Source organism: Monodelphis domestica, chromosome 4 (genome assembly GCF_027887165.1).
Source record: "Monodelphis domestica isolate mMonDom1 chromosome 4, mMonDom1.pri, whole genome shotgun sequence".
NCBI lineage: Eukaryota > Metazoa > Chordata > Mammalia > Didelphimorphia > Didelphidae > Monodelphis > Monodelphis domestica.
Window position 1 is genome coordinate 5,900,765 of NC_077230.1, and position 26,939 is coordinate 5,927,703.

General features: G+C 39.3%; 1 protein-coding gene across 5 annotated transcripts in view; it reads left to right on the forward strand.

Annotated features, from left to right (window-relative positions):
• Window positions 1-909: 909 nt before the first annotated feature.
• Window positions 910-26,939, forward strand: part of NCAM2 (neural cell adhesion molecule 2) — a 259,192-nt gene continuing 233,162 nt past the window's right edge. Inside the window, exon 1 of one of the 5 annotated variants that reach the window (XM_056825986.1) lies at window positions 910-1,691. In XM_056825986.1, the coding sequence (XP_056681964.1) occupies window positions 1,637-1,691 (55 nt within the window). In that variant the 5' untranslated portion in view covers window positions 910-1,636. The remainder of the gene's footprint in view (window positions 1,692-26,939) is intronic. The other 4 variants (XM_056825982.1, XM_056825983.1, XM_056825984.1 and 1 more) reach the window with 4 other exon arrangements.

Below are 26,939 nucleotides of genomic sequence, written 5' to 3' on the forward strand. Positions count from 1 at the left end.
TCTCCCACTCACCACCTCCTTAATTCTCAAATAACCTCTCCGTTTTATATGAATTACTTATGGCAGAACCTCTTGTTTTTCAGTCTTATCTAACTCTTCGTGATGCTATGTGAGGTTTTCTTGACATAGATACCGGAGTGGTTTATTTCCGTCTCCAGATCATTTTATATATGAAGAAACTGAGGCCAACAGGACTAAATGACTTGTCCAGGATCACAGGTTTCTGAGGCCAAATCTGACCTCTGGAAGATGAGTCTTCTTGACCCCAAGCCTGGCCGGCTGCACCATGCCATCTAGCTGTTCCTTGGCTAGGACCTGACTCAAGGAAGAGCCCAGGTCTGTTTGGATTGTTTCATTGCATACTAAAACACTGATGCCTAGTCAAGGAACCCGGGCCAAACGGAAGCTTTTCAACTCCATCCTTGCACGTCCTCTTGTGCATGCTGAATCCCTCATGATCTCTCTGGGTCAATCCATGCATCTTCCCTGTATCTCTGAACAGCCGGGAGGTCGGGCTCAGCGGTCTCGGTTGGTGCTCTCTACCCTGGGTGATTGTCAGTGTGGACGAGTGCTCATTAGCTAGAGCAGATTCGTGCTGTTCAAACGGGACCAAATAAACAAAAGGCCTCTTTTCTCTTTCAGACCCAGTGACTGACTTAAGACAAAGGCAGTGGAGACTGAGCCGAGGATTCTGCTGTGTCTACTTTGCTCGCTGCCAAGTTTGACATCTTTATGGAAAGGCGTTTTATTTTCCTTGGAGGGTAAACATTTCTGTCCTAACCTTAAGGAGGACTATTTCTCGGGGGCTCACAAATTCCTTTAAAAATGTTTTTAAGCATCTTGACTTCCTCCTTGCGGTGGAATAAGTAGAATTCTGCCGTAAATGGGTACATTTTCCAGTAAGTCGTTACATAGGGGGGAACCTGCATCAAGGATCTGGAGGGGTGTCAGGGGTTGGGGACGCAGGTGGAAGCTGGCCCGAGGATTCAGAGGTTTGTCAGGGAGCTTCCTTGCGAGTCGTCTCCCCCGGCTCATCCACAAGTGCTTTCCATCCTCCCGGACCCGACCGCAGGGATGGAAGATTAACATTGAGAATGCTCTTCCCCAGAGCCCGGCAAAGCCACCGGCCCCATTCAGCCATTGTCCAGGCCACAGGACATCCGTTAGTGGAGATCACTACTAGGGCCTGGCCCTGGAGGTCAGAAGAGCCCTTCCCGAAGGCCAGGCCGGCACGCCGGCCCCCAAGTGTCGTGCCCTTGCTCTCGGGCGCACTATGTCTGGTCCGCGGGCTACTCCTGTGGGGGAAGGAGCGGAGCGACTGGGCTGAAGCCTGGCGCGGACGAATCCTCTCCAGGCACTGTGCACCTGGTCGTGTTGCATGCGGAGGGATACTTTGTGCTGAAAAACAAGTTCTCTTCCCTCTCTCCACCTTCTCCTCCTTCCCTTCCCTCCTGATCCATTTCAGCTCCTGCTTGGTTACAGTGCGGCAAGAAGAGGGGCTCGCCATCCCTGTGCTAGGATCGTGGGCAGCCGCTTCTGCGAGCTGCAGCAGAGGCGGCGGGAGCAGCAGCGGCGGAGGGGGTTCGAGCAGGACACGGTCATTTTTGGAGCTGCCAACCAGTGTCATCTCCAGAAGATGAACCTTTTCTTTGCTTTCTACTTGCTGGGATTGTTTGTCAGTCACGGGCAAGGTAGGGACACGTTGAATGTGCCCGACTGTGGTTAAGTCGTGTTTTTTTCCTTTACCTGCCTTTTCCCTTCCAAGCGAGAAAAGCAGCAGAGCAGAAAGAGCCGTAATGGAGGGGCAGAAGAAATTAATGAATGAGCCCGAGCAGTAGCGCTATTTTCGATCTCCTTTTTGTTTACACGGAAAATTAGGACCCCCTCCTCAACCCTCTAGATAAGAGTAGGGCAAGGACCCGACTGGAGAAAGAGGAAAGAGCAGGAAGATGTGGGGAACCGCTTCTTGAAAGGGATCTCCTTTCACCGAGCCGTCCAAAATGTGGCTATTATCTGTGTGTATTCTGTTAAATGTTTCACATGTTCCGCAGAAAGGGGAGGGGGAGGCGTCGAAGTCACAGATATGATCATTAAACTTGTTTTGAGGGAGGAAATCTTGTGTAAGAGAAACAGTTCACGATTCTCTTTCAAGATCTCATTTTCTGAATAAGAAGTGAATAAGGATGGCTTATTTCTGATAGAAACTAAAAGAAGGTCCTTTGGATGCTGTGTAAAGGAAAGCCAAGGGGGTAAAACGAGGAGGGCATTGCAGCCTTGTTTTCCATTTCTTAAAATGTTAACATGCTGAGAATTCAGAAAAATATCTCATAAAGTAGATGATGGTTAGGATTGTTAAAATCTGGATGAAAAATAGTCAATAGCAGAACAATTGGCCTCTGAGAGATTCTTGTGACAGCTACATCTAGCCTTCATGAAAATGAAATATTATTTTATTCTGCTTTTGTTGAGACAGAAATAGGTTCATCATGACCTTTTATGAAAAAAAAAATGAATAGCAATGCTCTCAATTGTCCAAACAAGTTTGGACCTTTAATTTAGGGCATCAGAGCCTAAAGCATGTTTCTTTAGAAGCCACAATGATGTTCATTCAAACAGTTTATACTTTGGGAATTGGGTTATATTATCAATATGGCGTAAAAATGTTTTCCAGGAGAAAAAAAATCAAATTATAAAATTAATTACAACATCTTAACATACTGGATTCCAAGCTATCTCTTCACCTTACCCACTCGTGTACTGTTCATTTGTTTCAACAGGGGGTGGTAGAATACCTTTTTGAGGGCTTGATTTGTTTGTTCCAGGTCTGTTAAGGAAAAATCATTTCTGTCTTATACATACTCACCAATTTCGATCTTCTATCTTTGTGTAGCCGAGCCTGACATTTTTGACGTGAAACTTCGTTTCTCAGACCTTTTTCTGCCTCCATCTGTAGAATTTAGGAAACTGAGCTAATACAGTTGGATAGAGATGAGATAGTCAGAGCTGAGATGGTGGTGGTGTGTAGCAGGTGTCTAAGTTGTTCATATTTTTCATTAATAGCCTGGAATCTCTCCTGATGTTGAGATCATTGAAAATAGGTCCACTGAAGCTGTTGTCTGACAGTCCTCACTGTGGTTGTGAAGATGCAGTAGTAGATGTTATGTTCTGCAGAAAAGCTGCAGCACTGGAGAGCTGCTCATTATACTCATGTATTAGTCTGTGATTTGGAAACATTTTCCAAATACGAGAAGCCTTCAGCATCTACTAATCTGCCAGTAAATAGCAAAATGAGACATTGGAGGAAGGAGATTTGTTAGACACGATTAGAGTTGTGGCTGATGAGGATCCATTGGTACATTGGAGAATCTCAAGACTGCAGATAGCAAGCAGCTGAAATTGGGAAATGCAAAAAGAAGCTTGGAATTCTGAAGCCTGCAGGTTCAAATACTGGGAATAATCATGCACATATAGACTTCTATTTCTGCAAACATATAACTGTTATTTGCATCTGTGAGTTCAGACATGCACATAGAGATATAATCTTGTGGTTAAACTAACTTAATAGAGACCCATTCTAAGTTAAAGCACCAAATAATTCCAGTCAAGGTGTGGGACTAAATCATATCTCAACTGACCCACTCTAATGGAGAATTGCCTGTCTAGTTAATAGACTTAAGTACTGTATATGGTATATACTGTGTGTATCAATAACTACAAAGGCACATTTTAAAGAAGTCTCTTCTGGAAATCCGTTTTGTGCATTTTGAGTGAATTCCGAGATGCCTTGAGTGGAGCTCCCCTAATCTTATTACATGCTTGTGTTTTATTCTCTAATTGAAGATTTGTTGGCAAGTAGCAGTCATAACATTGGGAACTATTTTAGAAAACGAGTCTGGTGTAACCCATCATTTTATTCGTTCTTTTGTAAATAGAGGAAGGAAAAGCTGCCAGTCAGTGATCCCTGGGCTTGTCTCTAGCATCCCCTTTAGGCGACTCCCCCAATTTGCACCTACTCTCTTGGGGTTTGCTCTCTGGAGGACAGCTGCTGCTCTCAGGTTATAAAGGAATCTTGTAGGCATTCACACTCCAGCCCCACCAATTTGTCCCTCCTTTGCAGCCTGGAAGGAGACACAATGGATTCACAGCCAAAGCATTTGCTAAGATGGCTCACTTAGAACAGTAGCTGGCCCAGCATGCTGTCACCCACAATGAGAGAGGCACAAACTTAAAATTCAATCGAGTGTGGTGCAAATACAGGAAGATCTCCTGGTCAAAGCAATTCACTCTTGTGGTCCTCTTGGGCCTTTCTGTAGCCCACCTCTCTGTCTGTCAGGGCTGATGTTTTTCCTTCCTTCTAGAGAGGTCCCTAGAAGCTGCTCTGGGCCTCCATGGACTCTCCTCCACATCTGTTGGAGAGGATGCATCCTTCAGGTTGGGCTTTCAATTCTTTTGATCTGGCTCTCTGACTGCTTAATGGAGCATCTCCTACTGGGCCAGGCAGCTCCATCTTCTGGTTCCATCTTGGACTGACTCAAATTGGTGACCTCTCCCAACTGCTGACAAGTTTAGCTATTGAAAACCTCCAAAGGTGGTGCCGTTTTCAAATTGTAAGACAGTGGCCCTTTTTGACTTAATGAGAGAGATGAAGAAGAGAGGGAAGAAAAAAGGGAAGAAGAGAAAGTGAGAACAAGAAATTGAGGTTCCCACATGATACGGCTTGTTAATGCCTAATCATTTGTGCTTTAATCCTGTGACTTGGCTAAACTTGGGGGAAGACAGAGCAGGGGGGAGAAAGGGATGGAGTACCAACTCCTTACACTTAGAAATATTAACACCTCTGCTTTTTTAGTTATGTTTCCAGTCATATACAGGCATTCTTTCTACAGTACAGGAGTTAAGGGCACCGTGATCTGGAAAATTCTCATAAAATTTTTTGGTCCTCCCTTTATACCAGAGAAGTCTAAATATTTTCTTTTATGGAGGGTTTATAGTATCTTATATGCATTTATGAATTATTAAACTTTTAAAGATATCTTTATATTTCTAGCCTCTGTGAGTTGTCTGCTGACTTTCGATACTTTCCACAAGCTTTAACTTTTTACATATTTTTAATTTTTTAAAAATTGTATAGTTTATGGTATCAAACGATAAACGATGTTGATATTATACATATATTTTATGTATTTCTGAGTGTCTAAACTTTTTATGTCATCTGCTGGCCTTCATGTGTAGTCTGGCTTCAGCAAAACTCAAAACAATTCCCATTTAATTTCTCATACTGACCCCCACTATATCAAAGCCATGATCAAAGTCACAATGTGGAAGGAATCCCTATACTTGCAGTTGATATGAAAATATTGCTTTGGAAAATGGTTTACAGGTAGATTAAAGATAGGAAAATGTTAGAAGATGTTTTAATCTGCAACATCTGAATAGGAAAAAATAAAAGAAATAAAAACGTTTTTTTACTTTTGATTTAAGAGCATATCAGTACCATAATTAACAAGATCTAACTTTGATAATAACAGAATATGTTCTATTTCATTGGAGGTTTTAGACTAATAGTAGCAGGGAAAAAAAAACTCTCCATCTACTCTGCAGGATTAGTTGAAGCTAGCAAGATCTAAATTTAACCTCTGAAAGAGGTTCTGTAACGTTCTATTGTTTTTCCATATATTTAAACTCTGAGACAGAACTACAAAACACATAGCCATAGCTTGAGATTGGTTCATAGTAGGTTTCAGTTCCTTTCCAAGTTCTAACTCCCAAAATTTCCTTGATTTTTCATTAATCTGTTCCCTTTTTGTAACACATTTACGCCTGAGAATTGGAAGCATCTATTTGATATGGCTAACTTGTTTTTAAGATCCAATTCCCTATTCCTACTATAATTAACAAGAATTTCTTAAGTGCTCACTATGCACTAGGGATGGTGTTAGATGGTGGATATACAAATACAAAGAATGAAAGAATCTGTCCTCTAAAGGACCTTAGGGAGCAATTGCCTGTTAAAGAAAAGTTGTTTCTCTGTTATTCTGTAAGTTGTTAAAGCCATTGACTATCCCATCATAGATAAGGCGTCCCTAAAGTCTTAGGGTAGGCTTCTTTTTTGATGCTATTAAATTTTTAAATAGTGCTAAGATTTTTGGGGTTTGTTTGCTCAGTTTTTCTTTGATTACATGATATTTTTGATTGATAGTATAATTCACCACATCATATAACATGCATATCATACAACAAGATTCAGAGAGCTATGTTGAAGGAAAGAAAAATCAAAGAGGATTGATTGCTGCTTGGGGTGGATTCCATTCAGAATAACAAAATCTACAACAATTTGTGAGGATTTTTAGTGTATAGCTAGCTTAATTTGTACTTGAAAGTCATCTCCACTTTTATATGTGACCTAAAGTCACATATGTTTGCTTGGAAACCTCAAAGAAAGGATCATCTCTCAAGGAAACCCATCCTAATTTTGTTTTTGCCTTAATGATTATGAAGTTTCTTTTCCTCTTCCTAACTTCTACCTATAAGGAAAGGAAATCTAAATAAACCCTCTTATATAAAGATGAAGTAAGTTATCAAGAGTCCCAGAGCCAGAGAGCATTAGGCCAGATTTGACCTTAGTCCTCCTGATTCTAGGCCCAGCACACTGCGCCACCAGCTGCTTCTGATGGACTGATGTGGTCCTCCACTGTCTTGGTTGCCCTCCTCAGGATGCTCTTCAGCTTCTCAGTGCCCTTCTTAAATTGTCATGCCCCAAATGAGCTGCAATATTCTGACTCTGGAATAATAGAATAAAGATATGATTACAAGGGAGAGTCACAATTTTTGTTCTTGGAAACTGAATTAATGCAGCCCAAGATGACTTTTTTTGCTTCTATCATGTATGAGTTTGTGGTCTATCATGAGCCACACTTCCCATCTTATACATGAAGTTGATTTTTTGGACCCAAGTGTAATACTTGACATTTATCTGTTTTAAATTTATTCTTCTTAAATTTAGCTCAGTGATCTGAAGAGCCTTTTAGATCCCGACTCTGTTAGTCATCCCTTCCAGCTTTGCATAACCTATAAATCTGATGAGCATGCCATCTAGACTGTTATTGAAAGCCTTGATAAAAATACTGTAGAGCACAAGGCTAAGCATAGATACTATGTAAACCTCTAGAGACTTTGAACCTTTTTCACAATTCATTACTTTGAGTTCAGAAATTGTCATTTCTGAATCCATCTAATGGCACTATTATGCATTATTACATATAATATACAATTGCATGTAATTGTATATTACATTACATAAGCCCACATTGTAGATATAAAATTATATATATATTATTATATAAGCCCACATTTCTCCATCTTTTTGTAAATGATTTATACTTTATCAAGAACTTTTCTGAAGTCTGGGTGAACTATATATTTACGACATCCCCCTTAGCTCCCAGTTTAAGTAGTCCTGTCATGAAAGGAACCAAAGTCTATCATGACTTGTTCTTGAAGAAGCCATGCTGGTTCTTCATCATTACTGTTTTCTTTTCTAAATTGTTCACCAACTATCTCTTTAAATTAAAAAAAAAAAACTTTGACATTTGCTTTCTCTGATAAGTAGAATGAACTTTGCAGTAAAAATGAGAAAATAAAACTATCTAATCCAGAACAAGGAAGAATATAATGTAAAGGCGCCATCTTTTTCTTTATGAATTCAAGTCATCTGGCCCAGATGTACATCCTTCTATACTAAGAGAATTGGAAGGTATGTTGCTGAGCTACGGTCCATAATATTTGAAAAGATCATAGAGTGGGAGAAGTGTCATGAAAAGAGAGAAAACTGTGTCCCGATTCTCTAAAAAGGAAGTTTGTGAACTCGGGTACAGCAAACTTTAATTTCTGGAAAAAATTCTTCAATGGAATTTTGAAGAGATAGTTAATAAACATCTAGAAATAGAAAAAGCATGACAAAGAGTCAGTGTTGATTCATGAAAAATGGGTAACTTTGTTTCCTTTTTTGATAAGACAATTTAGAAATGAGAAGTGAGAAAAATTATCTAGTTTACTTGAATTTTGGTCATGTGTTTGATAAAGGTAAGGATAAGATGAAGGGGTGTGGACTAGATTATAATAAAATTAGTTAAATTTGGAATTATGACTGAACTGAAAGAGTAATTGTTAACTGCATTAAGTTTGACCAATCAGCTTGGCAGGAAGTCAGATGGAGCGTCCTATGTGGTTCAACATTTTTATCAATGACTCAAATAAAGGCAGGGATGGCATGCTCGTCTGCTTTGCAAATGGCAGAAAGTTGGAAGGGAGAGCTAATAGGGTAGATCAAAGAAAGGTCTTGGAAGGCAGCTGGCACAGTAGACTGGATCTAATAGAATTACATAAATGTAAGTTCTTATATTTGGTTAAAACATTTATTGTATAAGCACAAGATGGTTTTGGCGTGGTTACCCAGGATTGTCTGAAAAAGATTTAAAATTGATTTTTTGCATCATGGATTCCTTAGACAATCTAATGAAGCCAATGGCCCCTTCCTCAGAATGATATTTTAAATATTTCAAGAAATTCCTCCATTTCACTAAGAGGTTAGCAAAAATCAAAATGTACTTTTTCCTCTCCAAGTTCACAGACGTCCTGAACTAATCCAATTCATCTTCGAGGCCTGTGAACCACAGGGTAAGAATAGTTGGGTTTTAGTGGACTCCAGGTTCAACAAGAGTTATCCAAAACAAAAACAAAAGCCTAATGTGGTCTTGGGCCATGCTGAGAGACCTGTCTTCCAGAAATAGCAAAGCGTCCGGCCCTCTGTACTGTCAGAACACAGCTGAAAAGTTATATTACATTCACTTTCTAGATGCCTTTTTAGAGAAAACTATTGGTAAGTTAAAAAGCGTCAGAAGGCGGCCACCATGACAGGGAAGGAAAGACCTTTAGGTCATTGCATGCACTTAAAAGAACTGGGGAAGAGGAGCCGGAGGGGAAGAAGCTGGATGGTTGTTTTCAAATATTTGAAGTGTAAATATGGAAAATACATTGGATCCGTTTTCCCCAAAGGGCAGAGTCAGGAACAATAGGGGGAAACTTCAAAGAGGCAAATTCAGACTCTGTTTCAGGAAAATCATTGAAGTCGGGTGTCAAGAAATATATTGGAAAAATGGTCAAAATAATTGGCGGCAGGAGAAACTTTCTATTTAAATACAAAATGGGCAGCCCGAGGGGTAAGTGGTTTCTCTCTTCATGTGAGTTGACAAGGAGAGTCTGGACGGCAGACTATGGAACTAGATGACAGACCGGTGGGGATGTCCGGAGCACCAGACAGTTGTTGGATTCCCTTCCCACTCGAGTTTCATCATTTTTGTCATTCCGAGTGGGGAACATTTGCGTCGGGTGGGTTTGAGGAGCCAGGCTCAGCTCCACGCAGAAGGGTTTTAGGGGGAGATCGCCTCCTCGAGTATGATTATTACTAGTATATGAATATATTCCATTTTGTATCTATTTTACTATTATAACATTATAGTAAAATATGACGTGTTTCCTTTCTCCTCTCATTTTTTCTGGATGCTTCTTTTTAAATCACGTCGCTCTGAATAGAATTCCTCCCCTACATTCCTAGCCATCGAAGTCCTGCCTTGTTACTCGCACCTCCTTAGTAAGTGCTGCCCTTCTCTCTGGCTCCTCTGACTAGAGGGCAGGCTCCATGGGCTCCGCCAGGGGGCGCCTCGCCCAGGCTGCTCTCCATTTCCCAGAAGCTCTGCTGCTTTGACCCTTATTTGGAGGCTTCCATCCCACCTCTGTTCCTGGCACTTTCACCCTCCTGCCCCCTTTTAGCTTCCTTTTGTGTCTGTCTTCTCCCTTTGGAGTCTCCGAGGGCTTCACGGAGCGCCCGGCACAAATGTTCAGTGAGGCAGCAATTCAGGGAAATCAGCCAGCCTAGAACCTCAATGTACACTGTTGTTCCGTCACTTCAGGCGTGATGTGACCGCCTTTTCCTATCCCTATTTGCGATGGTCTTGCCAGAGATACTGGAGTGGCTTGTCGTTCCCTTCTCCAGTTTCTTTTACAGCTGAGGAAACGGAGGCAAACGGGGTTAGTGGACTTGTCCAGGGTCACACCGCGAGGAAGTGTCTGAGGTGCCCAGTCTTTCCACTAAGCCCCCGGGGCTGTCCTAGGACGCATGATCCGCACCCACCACCCACCGACTCTGCAGAGAAGAGAAGCGCGCCATGACAGTGTTGGTTTCATTTATGTGACTGCGGTCATGACGTGCGCTCTTTCCCTGCTTGGAGTTCCCACTTTCTTCACAGTCTGCATTGTTTGTAATTATTTACTGTTGTAGTAAAGCCCCGTACAAGTGCCCATTGTGTATTGCCCAGTCAGTGGACATGACTTTGTTTTTCATTCTTGGCTCCCATCAAAGTGCGGCTGGGAGTTTATTAGTCAGATACTACGTGGAATGTGCAGCGTGGGTAGTAGGTGTGTTATCTAGTGTATATACATTATGTAATACACAATACTGTGATATTAACACTGTAATGATGTGTTATATGAAACATTCCTATATGCCATAATATATTATTATATTACTTAGATTTGCTTATTTTTTCTTCTACCTTTAATATATTAGGTAGACCATATGTAGTCTATAATAAATGTTATTTTATAATATATGTATATGTAATGTGTGCATTATAGCATATAATGTGCACAATATAATTATACCATAATATATACTATTCAATATATAGAATTACACATGCATAGATATTCACAAAAGTACTTTATGGTAACTTGAGAGGAGACAGACAGAGAAGACTCAGAGACAGAGAGAGGCGGAGGCAGAGAGAGAAGAGAAAAGGGGGGGAACTTTTTTTTTGTCTAAACCTCCCTCCTAGAAATGGAATCTCCAGATAAAAGGCTATGACCATTTTTTAACCCTTACCTTTCTATTTTATTATTTTATTTTTTAACTAATTTATTGAGTCAATTTAGAACATTATTCCTTCGTTACAATAATCATATTCTTTCCCTCCCTCCCCTACTTCCACCCTTCCCACAGCTGACTCATAATTCCACTGTGTTTTACATGTGTCCTTGATCAGAACCTATTTCCATGTTGTTGGTGTTTGCACTAGGATGTTCACTAGGACCATTTTATTCACACTTGTTTTGCATTATTTCAAACTGCTTTCCAGACAGATTTGATCAATCCAAAACTCATCAGTCTGCTACTGTGTCTGATTTCCCATAATCCTTGCACAAACAACTGTTTTCATCTCATATGTTTGCCAATTTTCTGATCGGGAAATAAAGTCTCAAAGTTGTTTTGATTTGCAATTTTTTTATTAGTGATTTGAGGAAAGTTTTAGAGTATTCTAAATGGTTTGCATTTCTTCTTTTGAAAACTTTGTCCACCTATTTGACCATTTCTTGGTTAAGGCTCTTACATTAACTTCTTAACTTATCTTAGATCTCATACCCTTTTTTGGAAATATTTGTCGCAAAGATTTTTAGTGCTAGTCAATAGCTTCCCTTCTTAGACTAGGTACACTGATTTATTTTGGTGCACAAGCTGTTGACATTAGAAATGATCCTTTTTTATATTTTCTGATCTTCTTTTGAGAATTCTATCTTTATCCATATCTGTAAAAGATAATCTGATCTTGTTCTCTTCTAATTTGGGAAGTGGATTGTAGCACTTTATATATTCAGATTGCCTGTTTTGAGCTTATTATCTTCTATGGCATAAAATGTTGATCCAGCCCTGATTTCTGCCAAAATACTTTCTTTTTTTCCCCCAGTAATTCTGGCCAAATAGGAAATTTTTCCTTAAGTAATTAAATTTTTTGGTTTCATCCAATGATTGGATTATTGAATTTAATTGTTTTTTTTGCTCTACCTTTATCGTGCTTCATTTCTATGTTTTAACCACCATAACACAGTTTTAATGATTATTGCTTTCTCATATAATTTCAGATGTAAAGTGCTATCCCCCTTCATTCTTACTTGATTTTTTTTAGATTGTAAAATTTTTGTTGCTCCAAATGAATTTTGTTATAATTTTGTCTAGCTTCATAAAGTATTCTATTAGGAATTTCAGTGGTATATTACTGAATGTAAATTAACTTAAGCAGTAGGGTAATTGTATTAGATTGTCCTGGCTCACCTATGAGCAATGAAAATTCCACCAATTATTTAAATTAACCCATCAAGTCTTCCTAGGGGGAGCTAGGGACTGTGCAGTGTAGGCAGCCTACCATCTGCCACGCTGCTTCCCCATTCTTTCTAAGAACAGCAAGCCAGCCAGACCCAGAGATCCTGTCCTACATTCTGGGGAAATTCATTCAGCTTTCTATTCTGATTGCTCACCTCCCATCCCACGCAGCTGTCCAGGACATGCCAGGACCTACCCAACTTGAGCATCTTCTCCTTTGCTCTCCTCCCCCTCACTGCTTTCCCCATCTTTCTTGCTCTTGGCACAGTAAGATAATCTTTTGCTTCTGTAAAGGGGAAGAAAGCTGGCTGCCCTGTGACTCCATTCACAATCCCTGGAATTCCCCTTCCCAGCCCCCACGTGGTCCCATATTATGTATTGAATCCTTCTATTAGAATCTAAAAACCTTGACAGCAGGGATTTTGTCACTGGAGTATTTGTATGTGCTTTGTGATTATTAGGTGTTTTATGTTCTTTTTCATTCATTCAAGCGTTCATTATTTCTTTAAGGAGTGTTTCTAAGAATCTTTGTATAGTTCTTGAGTGTGAGTGTTGGTAGACCGATTCCTGGGCAGTTTATCCATTGGGGGTTGCTGTGAATGGGAGTTTCCTGTCTATACTTCTCTCCTGAATTTTGTTGTTGCTACACGTGAATGCTGGTGATTTTTTCTGAGGTTGTTCCCCCCTCTGCTATTTATGACGCTCTTCTTTTCCTGACATTTTCAACATACAACTAAGCCCAACATATTTTCCTTAAAAGATGAGAGAGAAAATCATGTACTCATCAACAGAGATCATTTTATGGCCCATGGGTTTTTCTTCTTGCTGCGGAGACGTCTTTCGAACCATATCAAAAACACTGGGGAAAGGCTTTGGGTTCTTGCTGGATTCCTGTTTTATGGGGGAAATAGCCGGGAAGTCCTCCGCCTTCATTTAGAATAGAGAGCTTCAAGCACAGGCCCAGAGTTTACAGAAAAAACCCAAAACTGATTGAAATGTTCCTAGAACAAATACATAATTACATCAGAGACCCATTAATAATTGTTTATCTTCTACTCAGGATGAAGGGCAGGCGGTTTCTCGCCCCAAACTCCAGGACTGGAAAGACTCCCGGGCCTATAGAAACTAAATGAGAATTACATTTCAAAGCTGGGCTTGTGCAGCTACATTTGGAGGGTTTACAATGGGCTGATTGAGAGGGGACATTTACATGCCAAAAGATGACTTACACAGTCCAAGCCTGGGCCTGGATTGATCAATAAACAGAGAGAAGAATGGGCTGGATGTCTAGACCAGGAGCCACAGGTGTTATAAACTCCCTATTACTTGGTCTGGTTCCTTATCTTAGATTTTAAAAATGCCTGAGAGTGTTCAGCTAATTTTAACCCCTTATGGGAAAGGCCCCAGAGAGCTCTGCAAGGTTCCCAGCAAAGGAGCAGCTCTGGGCTCCAAAAAGCAAAGATTAAAAAACTCTGTTGATGTTTCTTCAGTATTCGCTTTGAGTTTTAGATACAATTTTTATCAGATTCAAAAACAGTAATTAGCTACTGCTATTTTGTAGTTTGGGTTCTTTCCCCCTTTTTTAGGGTAAATGAGTGTTGTATTGTGGTAACTAGATGGCATAGTGAATGGATGGAGGGCTGAAAGTGGAGGTGGGTGAACCTGATTTTGAATTTCATGTCTAAAACTTATTACTAGCTGTTGGCTGACCTGCTGTATCTCAGTTTCTTAATCTGTAAAAGAGAGATGAATAGTGCCTACCTTGTAGGGTTGTTGTGAGGATCAAATAAGATAAGTAAAATTCTTTGTTGTTATTTTTAAAGCTTTTTGTTTTTATTTTTATTATAAATACTATTTTATTGTTATTTTTCAAACCTTTTATCTCCTCTGCATTTCTGACTAATCACAGAAATTATTTTCCTAAATTTGGACCAACTTTGTATCATTGGTATAAATTAAATTTGGTAATAAACATTTTTGTACATATTATGATCTTTTTCTAGAGTTTTATTTAAAATTTTTGCATCAATATTCATGAATAATATTGGTTGTTTTTTTCTTCCTTTGCTTTATCAACTAGGTATACTTGTCTCATAAAAATATATATTTTTTAAACCCTTAACTTCTGTCTTGGAGCCAATACTATGTATTGGCTCCAAGGCAGAAGGGTGGTAAGGGCTAGGCAAAGGGGGTCAAGTGACTTGCCCAGGGTCACACAGCTGGGAAGTGTCTGAGATCTCTAGGCCTGACTCTCAATCCACTGAGCCACCCAGCTGCCCCCCCCCCTTATAAAAAGATTTTGAAGAATTTTATTTCCTAGTTTTTGAGAATAAATTGTATGGCAAAGGCTCTGATTCCTTATGAATTTGTTTTTTTTATGAATTGTTAATAAATTAAATAAATTAAAATTCTCTTGTCAATTCAGCTGTACTTTGATCTTTTCCTCTTTAAAGCATTCTTGATTGTACGAAATGACCTTTCTATAAGCTACCAAGATCACGTTCCCTTTATTTGGATACTGTACATTTTTATCAGTAATCCTTTATTTAAAAACAAGATCTGATGTAGACATAAGCTATGCTGGGAGGTGAAAGTTGGCAGTTGGCTTGTGTTTGGGAGCTCTGAATGGGAACGAGCTAAACTTGAGGCATTCACCCTAAGTTCAGCGTAGTAAGTAAGCCTTCCGAGGGAGAAGCCACCAGGTTACCCAAGGAGGGATGCACCCCGCCGGGCTGGGAATGGAGCAGCTTACATCTCCTGCATCCATCAGTCGTGGGATTGGGCTTGTGAAGAGCCTCTACCTTTCTGGTCTGGGAAATAGGGAGACTCACTCTTAAAACCAGCCAACAAACCTTCATTTTCCCCAGCAGATACTTGTGCATTGGGTTAGTGTCGAAGGGTTTGTTTTGGGTGACTGAAGCCTGACTATTGGGCGAAGGCGAATATCCAGAACAAGTGCCAATGCTGCAGGTCATCCCCATCCCTGTGGAGGTCAGGAAGCCTGTGTCTGGGCACGCTTGATGGAGGGTCCTATGTGCCAGCTTCAGAGCATGCAGTTAGCCCGTTGGCTGACTGTGGCGGGATGAAAGCCTTTCGGTTGGCTGCTCCGTAGGGTTAGGTGGCTGACGTAGACTCTTCTCCCCTTCTGCTTCTGGGTGGACAGGATGGTGGGGGGCTGTTGGGGGGATGGTCAGTGACTTTGGCTTCTCTCCCTGCCACCCACAGGCATCTGTTTCTGTGAATGCACCGCGCCTTTGCTTCCCTGGTGCTGGTTCTTTCCTGATTGTAGGCAAATGAACCCCCGGGCCATGTTGGGAAAGGGTCCATCTCTCACGGAAAGGACCCAGGCTACGATGGAACCGGGAAATCCATCAAACCCGCGGCCTGTTGGTGGCCCCTGGCAGCAGCCCTGGAAAGCCACTTCCTTGGAGCAGTCGCACCGGGGAGCAGTTTGTCTCTTGCCTGCCCCACCCCCAGAAGTGACTGGTGGGGAGCCTAGTAAAGGTGGTAAGGTGAATGCACTTTTCTTAGCAAGAGGTGTCTGAGGAGAAGAGCGGCCCTTCCCTTTCCACTTTTGGGAGGTATCTTGGTGCGTCCATCCTCGCTGCGCCTTTTCAGGAAACATCGCTTGATAAAAGCTAATTAGTGGTGGGAAGCCAAGCAGTAGGAAAGAGGACCGTCCACCGCCCTGTCCAGCCGCATCTGAGAATGCAACGGAAGTCGTGATGAGGAGACTGGAGGAGAAAGGACAGTGCATCCGGTTTGCGTACAGGCACGTGACCAGGCAGGAACTGTGAAATAGACGCAGGGCGGGCCTAGATGACAGATTAGTCCGCAGCTTCCATCTCAGACCTGGGCCAACTGCGGCGGAGCACTTCAGCTAGATCAGAGAGGAAGTCCTTCACCCAGGACAACCGCACGGGGGAGCCCAGGAGCCTTCCCACCTGCAGCCCCTCGAGCGCTGATCCAGAGCAGCAGCCAGCAGCCCTCTCATTGCCTAGAACAGGACTGGGCCAACCACCCAGACTTCCGGCTCACTCGCCTAACCAGAGCAAGGCAGCCACGTGGGCGCTCTGACTCTGCTGAGTCTTCCAGGTAATTGGGAGCGGCTGAAGCCAATGGCTGCACAGCAGAGTGTCACCCAGGCAAGATCGCTAGCTGTGGGTCCCAAGCCTTAGGTCATTTCCTCCATGATCATTAAAGAACAAAAAACCAAGACCTAAAGAGCGGCGTGTCAAGACTGCGGAAAGTCCGGGTTAGAACTATTCGCAGCATCGGAGCGCCTCCCAGAAGAGAGCAAAGCCTTAGCATGAAGTCTCAGTCCCGGAAGCAAGGCTAGCAGAGTAAATGACCCACCTAACAAACAAATGTAAAGAGTTAACATGTTAGGATGCCCAAGACACAGAGGGGAGGATAACTTCAAAACGAGAAAAGCCTTCAATTTGGCCACAAAGACCCATCCTAATTCCTAAAAGAAATGAAGATACATTTTTCAAAGGAATTAAAATTATATTATAAACGAAATGAGTTTAAAATATTAAAAATGAAACATGAGATCTAATAGAAAGACTTGGAAAAAACTTAGAGCTTTGGAGGAAAAGACTTGGAAAGAGAATTAAGATGTTAGCATAAGTATTATAAAGTAATACTTGGGAACAGCCAGGCCTGGAGTCAAAAGGACCCGGGTTTAAGTATGGCCTCATACACTCCCTAGTTGTGTGTTTCTAGGCAAATCACTTATTGCCCAGTCCATGCTGCTCTTACTTCTTAGAAGATAAAGATCTAGATATATACACATAGAGGTATATAATCCAAGAAAATGACCTTCTGAAAATTAGTATGGAACAAACAAATTAATGACTCCGTGAAACAATAAGAAATATTAAAACAAGCTCAAAACGTTGAAAAACAGGAAAAAAAATATCAGATTTCTTACCCTGAAGATAGATCAAAGACAAATGATTTAACAATAGTGAGACTATGACTTGAAATCTATGGCCAAAAAACCAAAGCTCTGTGTCAGTTCAATTAATAAGAAAAGAAAATACCTAGACATATTAGAACACTAGGACAAAGAAAAATATAAATAAGCCACAGATCTGAAATAGTAGAAATCAATCTATTTTCTTTATTCCTAACTAAAAAAAAAATTGAAATAGTCTACAGTCCTGAAAGAAATCTAGAACTATAGACCCCCAGAAACATTATAGCAAAAGTCCAGAGCTTCCTGGACAAAGAAAAAATATTGCAATATTGCAAGCAGACAGAAAGAAAGAGTTAATATCAAGAAACCCCAATCAGGATCACAGAAGATTTAGCCAGCTATCTTTCTGCGTGGAGAGTGTGGAATACAATATTCCAGCAGGCAAGAAACATAAACTAAGAATAATTTAAGTTAAATAAATTAAATTAAATAAAATTAAGTCTAATCTTGCAGGAGGAGGTGTAAGGAAATGAATCTTTCACATGATAGAGAACTTTGGGGCATTTCTGATAGGAAAAGACAAGAACCAAGTACAAACTTCAAAATATAAATGTGAGAGTAAAGAGAACTATAAAGGGACTTTAGAAAGGATGGAATGTTTGCATTCTAAAGGGAGGAACCCTAAGAGTCACAATATGAACAGGGGTCATAGAAGAAGCAAAAAAGACTGAGAGTCTGGGAGAGATTTTTTTTTTTGATGATTTGATGATTTTAAAAGAGTAAAAGAAAATCTGTAGGAGAAAGGATACTACACTGTGGAAGAATAGGAGAGGCTAGGAGAAGGGAAGATACTGTTTCCTTAATCAGCAGTCCAAATGTAGACTACAAAAATCAGGAAGGAAAAAGTGCACACATAGACAAAGTTTGGTTCAGAAATGCCGTCACCTCAAAATGGAAATGGGAGCAATATAAGCAGAGAGAAAGGGGAGGAATAAGAAAAAAGGTAGACACAGAAAGAAATCAAACATAAGCAAAATGAGCCCTAGATTCCAAGAGGGATTAGAGTTATCTTGTTCCCATCCTATCCCAAACTTAGAGAAGAAAATAGAAAAGGGAGCCAGCAAGAGACTGTTTACTGTACAATGCACATCACAAATGGTCTTAAACTGCTATTCTTTTTGGTATGATGCGTTTTAATAAGCTGACCCTAAAGAATACAAGGAATCTTAAAACTGCAGGTATTGTATTCTTAAAGAAGCAATACCTGAGGCTTTGTTCTTGCTAAGCAAGCAGAGGTCTAGGGAGCAATGGAAGGAAGGAGGACACTACTTCTTTTGCTTTCTAAGTTTGTTCTACTATGATCTCCACTGATGAGCAAGGAATATTCCTGTGTATAAAGAGACTCTATTCTGCTCAGAACTTGCTTTATGTAACTTTGTATATCTAAGTCCTTCCAGCAAAGCTTGGTAACTTGTCCAGGAATTCCTGAAGAATAAAGAAGGCAAAATAGTAGGATGAAAATTAGGGCTTCTTTCTGCCTGGTAAGGGATATTGACCAACTTTTTCCTCCATTGAACAAGAGTCTTGTTCTAATAATGGAATTGGGCCAGTGGTCAAAATTATAGAAGCACAAGATGTGTCACATTACCCCAACCTCTTTCAACCAACACTCCCCATACAATCTTGATGATCCCTCACTATATGAAGGCAGCTAACATAAAGGAGATTGAGAGTGAAAGATATGGGTTAAGAATTGGGGAAACAACCCTTTTTTGGAACCTGAAATGTCTGGTTGCCTAGATTTTTCCATTGAGAGGACAAAGTGAAATTGCAGGAAGTGGGATGGAATTTTCCCCTCTCTGGTCCTATGATGTACATATATACATAACCCTGGAGGGAAGAGGGGGATTGATTGTAAATATGAAACATTTTAAATAAAATTTTGTAACTGATTTCCCTCTCCCACCAAAAAATAAAGTATTTTATGCCAGAAAAAAAAAAGAAAGTTTTCAAATTAAACAAAACTTGTGATTGTGATCTGGATGAGGGAAAGAAAGGTTGGGGCAATAGAAGCTGTTTGCCTATGCTAAGCACATTCTTCTTTCATGACTCTCTTCTATGAAAAAAGGAAGCAGAGAGAAAAAGAGAGGAAAATAAGAGAATAGGATGGAGGGAAACAGGCAATTAGCTGTTATAACTGTGCATAAAGGGCATGAACTCTCCCAGAAAACAAAAGAAGATAGCAGAATGAATTAGAGAGAAGAATTCAATAATATGTTATTTAAAAGTAACACACAAATGAAACATAAAGATTCTGACAGAATTAAAACCAGTGAAAGAAAGACTGAAGCAAAATCTATTCTGTATCAGCTGAGTTCTGAGAAGCAGTCATGATCTCAGTGCGATAACAAAAAATAAATTTGCTTAAAAGAGAGTAACAAACATTTATTAAACACTATTTCCAGGCATGGAGATTCCAAAAAAAGGTAAGATAGTCCACATTCTCAGAGAGTTTACAATCTGGGGGGGGGGGGGGGGGAACAATAAATAGTTAGGTACAAATAAAGTAAATTACAGTCAACAGACATAAGGCATTAGCATTAAGGGGAACTAGGAAAGGGTTCTGTAAGAAAATGGGATTTTAGCCAAGTCTTGGAAGAAGCCAAAAAATGTTAGGATGTGGGTATGAGGAGAGAGAGTTCCAAGCATGAAGGAGAGCAAGTGAAAGCGTTTGTTAGGTAAACAGAGTTGCCAGTATCAAAAATGAAAAAGAAGAAAAAATTAATAAACAACAATGGAGAAAAAAATAAGGGGATGTTATTGGAAACTATTTGCTCTAACTATATGCCAGTGAACCAATAACTTAAATGAAATGGGCAACTATAAACATATTTATGATGCCCAGATTAACATAAAAAGAAATGGAGACTTAAAGCAGCTCAGTTTCAAAAAAGGAAATTAAACAAGCAATCAGGGAACTCCCCAACTCCACCCACCAGAAAGTGAATTTTAGAAGTGAATTCTATTAAACTTTCAAAAAACAATTAATTATAATTTATAAAAATTATAAAAATAGGGAAAGAAGGGATCTTACCAAATTCCTTTAATAAAACAAATATGGTTTTGATATCTAAACTATGGATAAAGAAAGAACTATAGATGGATATCCTTAATGATTACTGATGCAAAATTTTTAATTAAATGATTGTATGTATATGAGGATTGCATGGTTTAATACAAGGAAAATTTATTAACATATTGGCCATGTCAATATTAATAAAAAAGAAAAACAAAAGTATGTTTATATAATAAGTGCAGGAGAAAGTTTTTGACAAAATAAAACCATTTCTGTTAAAACACTAGAAAACATAGTAATAAATAGATCTTTCCTTAAAGTTATATATCTAATACCAAGAGCTAGCTTTATATGTAATGGTGATCAACAGGAGCTTTATGATAAGAATAATTCTTTTCTACCACAAAAAAGCTGCCATAAGTCATTTTGCACATATAGATCTTTTCCCCTTCTTCTTTGATCTCTTAGCAGTATTGCTGGGTCAAAGAGTATGCCTAATTTTATATCCTTTTACATGTCATTCCAAATTGTTCTCCAGAAGGGTTGTACCAGCAAACAATTCAGTTCCTTGTTGTTGTTGTACAGTTGTTTCCATTTTGTCCAACTCTTCATGACCCTATTTAGGGTTGGTTTTCCAGGCAAAGATACTGGAATGATTTGCCATTTCCGGCTCATTTTATAGCTGAGGAACTGAGCCAAACAGAATTAGTGACTTGTCCATGGTCACATAGCTAATAAGTGTCTGAGGGGAAATTTAAGCTCAGGAAAATGAGTTTCCTGACTTTAAGGCCCACTGTGCCACCAAGGTGCCCAACAGCATATTGTTGTCATAATTATCCAACATCACCCCCAACATTTGTTTTTTTAATGTCATTTTTATCTTAATTTGATAGGTTGGAAATGGCACTTCAGAAGTATTTTAATTTGCATTTCTCTCATCCTTGGTGATTTAGAGCATTTTTCACATAACTATAGATATAGTTTTGATTTCTTCTTCTGAAAATTGCCTATTCATATTTTTTGAGCATCTATCAATTGGAGAATGGCAAGTTCTTATAAATTTAGTTCGTTTCCTTTTATATTTAAGAAATGGGGTCTTTTCTCCAAGAAACTTTCTGTTAAATCCCTCCCCAATCCCTCATTTCCTACCTTCCTTCTAATTTTTCAACATTGAGTTTGTTTACACAAAGACTTTTTAGCTTCATATTATCAAAATTACCCATTTTATTTCATGTGAACCTTTATGCCTCTTCTTTGGCCATAAATTCTTCCCTTACCTAAGATCTGAAAGGTAAAATATTCCATACTCCCCTGATTTGCTTATGTTAATCACCTTTATGTCTAAATCATGTACCCATTTTTACCGTATAAGTTGTTGTTACCTTATGAATTGTTGGCACCTAGTTTCTACCAAGCTGCTTCCCAATTCTTCCATAAGTTTTTGTTAGATGATAAGTTTTTACCCCAAAACTTGAATCTTTTGTTTTAGTAAACACCAGATTGGGTATTGGGTACTTCTTCTATCCCACTGATCCACCATTCCGTTTCTTAGCCAGTACCAAATTTTTTGATGATCACCACTTTGTAATATGAAATTGGAACTGCTAGGCTGCCTTCCTTTACATTTTTTTCATGGATTCCCTTGAAATTCTTGACCTTTTGTTTTTTCAGATAAATGTTGTTATTATTTTTTCTTGCTCTTTGAAATATTTTTTGGCCTGTTGTCTAGTATAGCGACAAATAAGTAAATTGGTTAGAGAGAATTGTCATTTTTATCTTATTGGTTCAGTCTTACTATGAGTAATTCATATTTCTCCAGTTGTTTAGATCTGATTTTACTTATGTGAAAAATATTTTAAATTAATTTTAATATAGTCCCTGGATTTGTCATGGCAGGCAACTCCCAAGTATTTTATGTTGTCTGCAGTTATTTTATTATTTTTTTATTATTTTAAATCTTATTTAAAATTTTTTTTCCATGGTTACAAAATTCATTTTGTCTCCCTCCTCTTTCCTTTCCCCTCTCCCGGAGCTGACAAGCAATTCTACTGGGTTATATATATATATATATATTATCACTCAAAACCTATTCTGAACAATTATACATATAAAACTCAGTGGAATTGCTCATCTGCTCCAGGAGAGGAGAGGAGGGAAAGCACATGAATCATGTAACCATGGGAAAATAGTCTTAATTAATTAATTAATTAATTAATTTTCAAAGAGCCTATTTCTATATTATTCATTTTTGTAATAATATTTTATAATCAAAACCCCAAATCATATACCCATATGTAAGGGGGAAATAGGTTGAACTGGATTATATTTAAAATAAGGTCACCAGGAATTTATTTTAATTCCAAAGAGATTTATTTACAAAATATAGAAAGAATAAAGAAAATCAGAGAGAGGATAGGGTAAGATATCTAGTCTAAGCACTAAGTAATTTACTCCCGGCCCCTGGTTCAACCTGAGCAGGGAGAGTTTAACCTTAACCTGAGAGGCCTCAGCCCTTGTAGCCAAGGACCTGGGGATACAGGGAGCCTCTCTCAAGAGGATAGGTTTCTATTGAGGCTAGTTTTTTCAGAAAATATCCAGGGAAGGAGTCAGCCTTTTCATTCACCACATGTCAGCCCAAAAGAATAGACTTAAGGACAGTCTCACCAGGAACAGGGTCTCAGGTCCAGTTAGCAGATTCTTCTTTAGTCTCCACTCCAAGGAGAACTTCAAGTAGAACTGGCTCAGGAAGTTGTAACTCCCTTTTAAAGACACTTTTTTTTGTGTCACTTCCTGTGCCTTCCCCAAATTTTACATCTACCAATCACAGTTGAAGCTTTGCTTTAAGACTGCCCAGGGGCAGTTAGTTTAATTCTGATTTGTCAGCCACTATTGCACACGTGGGTCACAGACCTCCCCCACTCAAGTGTGAATGGGGTGTTTACACCTTTGGTGATAAAATCTAAAAATGAGCAGGGGTTACAATTTCATCTTTATAATCAGGGGAGAGTTAATTTCATTTTCACAGTCAGGGGAGAGTTAAATTTAATCTTCACACATATAAACAAGTAATGAATCATATGTTTTCTTCTGGATTTCTTATTCTCAATGTGGATAGCTTTCTTTGTAATAAGTCCTTCAGAATTGATCTGGATCATTTCCACAGTTATTTTAAATGGAATTTTTCTTTTTATCTTTTTCTGCTGGCCATCGTTGGTAATATATAGATATGCTGGTGATTTATAAGGGTTATTTTATATTTTGCAATATTGCTAAAATTGCTAATTCTTTTAACTAGTTTTTTAGTTGATTTTCCAAGTATACTATCAAATTATCTACAAACAGGGATAGTTTTGTTTCCTCATTACTTATTCTAATTTCTTCAATTCCTCTTTCTTATCTTACTGCCATAGCTAGTGTTTCTAGAACAATATTGAATAGTGGTGGTGATAATAGGCATCCTTGTTCCTACCTCAATTTATTGAGAAAGCTTTTAATTTAATTCTCATGACACATAATAATTGCTGATGGTTTTAGATAGATAGTACTTATTTTAAAGAAAGATCCATTTATTCTTATGCTTTCTTGTGTTTTTAATAGGAATGTATATTTTCTTTCATCAAAAGCTTTTTTTCTGCATCTATTGAAAGGATCATGTGATTGTTGTTGACTTTGTTATTGATATGGTCACTTTTGCTCATAGTTTTCCTAATATTGAAGCAGCTCTCAATTCTTGGTATAAAACCCACCTGGTCAGAGCATATGATCTTTGTGATGATATATTACTATAATTTCTCTGCTAGATTTTATTTAAAACTTATGCATCAATATTTTTTCATTAGGGAAATTTGTTTTCTTCCTGTTTTTCCCTTCTTGGTTTGAATATCAGCACTTATTTTTTCAAGTAGTTTACATAGTGCTATTATTAATTTTTCTTTAAATGTTTGGTAGAATTTACTAGGGTAATTTATATTTTTAAAAATATTAATCTATTTCACATTGGTTGTTTATTCACTGGCATATAGTTGAGCAAAATAGCTCCTAATAATTGCTTTAATTTCATCTTCAATGGTTATGAGGTACCTTTTAATTTTTGATACTGATAATTTTGTTTTCTTTTTTTAAATCAAATTGACTGGGTTTTCTCAATTAATCAAATTAATGGGTTTTTCCCCCATAAAACCAGCTTCTAGTTTTACTTATTAACTAAATGGCTTTTAACTTTTAATTTATCTATCCTTTGATTTTCAAGGTTTAATTGGGGATTTTTAATTTGTTCTTTTTCTAGTCTTTTTTGTTACATGCTGAATATGTTCTTTCTCCATTTTATTGATTTACACATTTAAAGATATAAAGTACCACTCACAAATTTTTGTTATCCGCATGTTATTAAATTGATTGTTTCTAGGATTTGTTCTTTGATCCGCTAATTTTGATTAGGTTGTTTATTTTCCAGTTTATTTTTATCTATGTTTCCATGTCCCTTTATTGAATATGATTTTTATTGCGTTATGTTTTTAAAAGAATTCATTGAATGTTTTTGATTAGGTTGTTTATTTTCCAGTTTATTTTTATCTATGTTTCCATGTCCCTTTATTGAATATGATTTTTATTGCATTATGTTTTTAAAAGAATTCATTGAATGTTTCTGCTTTCGGCTTTGAGGTTTTTATGTAGTTTTATACATCATTGGGTTTTGTGTAGGTGCCACAAACAAGTATCATTCTTTCTATTCTAATTCCATTTCCTCCAGAGGTCTACCATATATGTCTTTTATAAAATTCTATATAGCTCCTCAACTGCTTTCCTTCTTATTTTAGGGTTAGATCTATCCAATTCTGAGAAGAAAAAGCTGAGATTCCTTACTAATATAGTTTTACTACACATTTCCTCTTTGTAATTCTTTTTATAATTCTTACAAGAATTTGTATGATATGCCATTTGGTGTATATATGTTTTTCATTGATATTAAATCATTGTTTATGGTCATTTTTAGCAAAATGTAGGTTCCTTGCTGGTCTTTTTAATTAGGTCTGTTTTAGCTTTTGCTTTATCTGAGATCATGATTGCAACACCTGCCTTTTTTATCTCAACTGAGGCATGGTAGATTCTGCCCTAAATTTTTCTGTTTGTGTGTGTGTGTTGTGTTTCTTAAAAACAATATATTTTTGGATTCTTATTTCTAATTTATTCTTCCATCTGTCTTCCTATGAAAGGAAATAAAAAAGCAGGAGGAGGAGGGGGAGATTTAGGAGGGGAAAAGTTGTCAAGTCAGGAGGATCAGGAGCAGCAGCACCAGAATGGATGTGACTGTGGATGACCTTTGCTCTTCGTGAATGGCAGTCTCCAATTGAAGCTCACGAGCAAGAGGAACGTTGGAAGGGGCAGGGGCATTTTCAAGGTGAGAAGGCTGGTGGGGCTGTTGCTGAGGAAGTGGAAGAAGCTGAAAGGTCAAGAGCAAAGCCAGGAGAGAAGTAAAAAGGGACAGTCAGGGCTCTTCACAGAATGTGGATGTGGGCAGGAGCCCGTCAGTCGTAGGACGTAAAATAGCAGAACTCTTCGGATAATGAGGGCGTTGGGTGGTGGGGAGAGAAGATACGGGATACAGTGACAGCTCTAGAACCACTGACCCAGGAGAGAGGTGCGGCCATCTGAGAGGGAAAGGTGCCAGCACCTGGAAGGGGCCGGAAAATCTTCTACAAAGCTTGGGATGGGAGCTCATCTTGAAGGAAGTCAAGAAAACTGGAAGGTGGAGGAGGAGACAGAATCGAACCTCAGAGATGGGAGAAGAAAGAGCATCGTGTGGGAGGAACTCAATGGAGGCCAGCCTGGCTGGATCCTCGAGTCTATGAAGTGACGTCTAAAAAGACAGAAGGGTAGGAGAAGGCCAGCTCTGAAAGCTCTCTCAATGCCAAGTGGAGGGATCTATATTTTTATTCTGGTGATAACAGGGAGCAGGACAGTGACAGACTGGCGCTTCACAGAAATGACTTCAGAGCTGAGTGGACCATAGATTGGGGTGGGTTCAAGACTCAAAGCAGGGAGGCCATTCAGAAGGCCACTGCAGAGTGGAGAGTGGCAGAGGATGGCTTTAAAACCCAGCAGCAGCAGAGAAGTTCTGGGGAGCTCAGAGGGCAGCCTGGAGGTGGTGAGCCTGCGGGTCAGGGAGGAAAGTAAAGGGGAAGCTTGAAATAAGGGTTGGTTTGGGGTAAAGAGTGAGTTCTGTTTGGACTTGTTGGGTTTGAGGTCCTGTGAGTGAGACGTTCAGTAGGCAGTGGGTGATGAGGGATGGAATGTCAGCGCCAAGAACCGGATCTTTGGGTCTGGCAGCCGCCAAGATGAGAAGTAAACCCAGGGAGCTCATTCCATGACTAGGGAGAGGATGCGGTTAGAAAGGAGGCAGCGGAGAGGGGCAAAGCCAAATCAGTCTGACAAGATGGAGCCTGGGATACCGACAAGGCTGGTCATACGTGTGAAGGGATGGCATGAAAACCCATGAAAAAGAGGAAGCGTCCAAAGCACTGGATGTGCAGCATCAGGAGCTACCAAGGGAAGGAGAAGCAGGAAAAGCCCTTTAGGTTTGACAATAAAGACGTGATGATGGCTCAGGAGGAAACGGCGTCCATTGAGTGAGGATGATTCGAGGAGCCCCGTGGCAGGAGGAGGATGTCTGAGGGATTGAAGAGGAGGAAGAGAGCAAAGAAGGAGCTCCCCAAGAAGAGCGGCTGCTT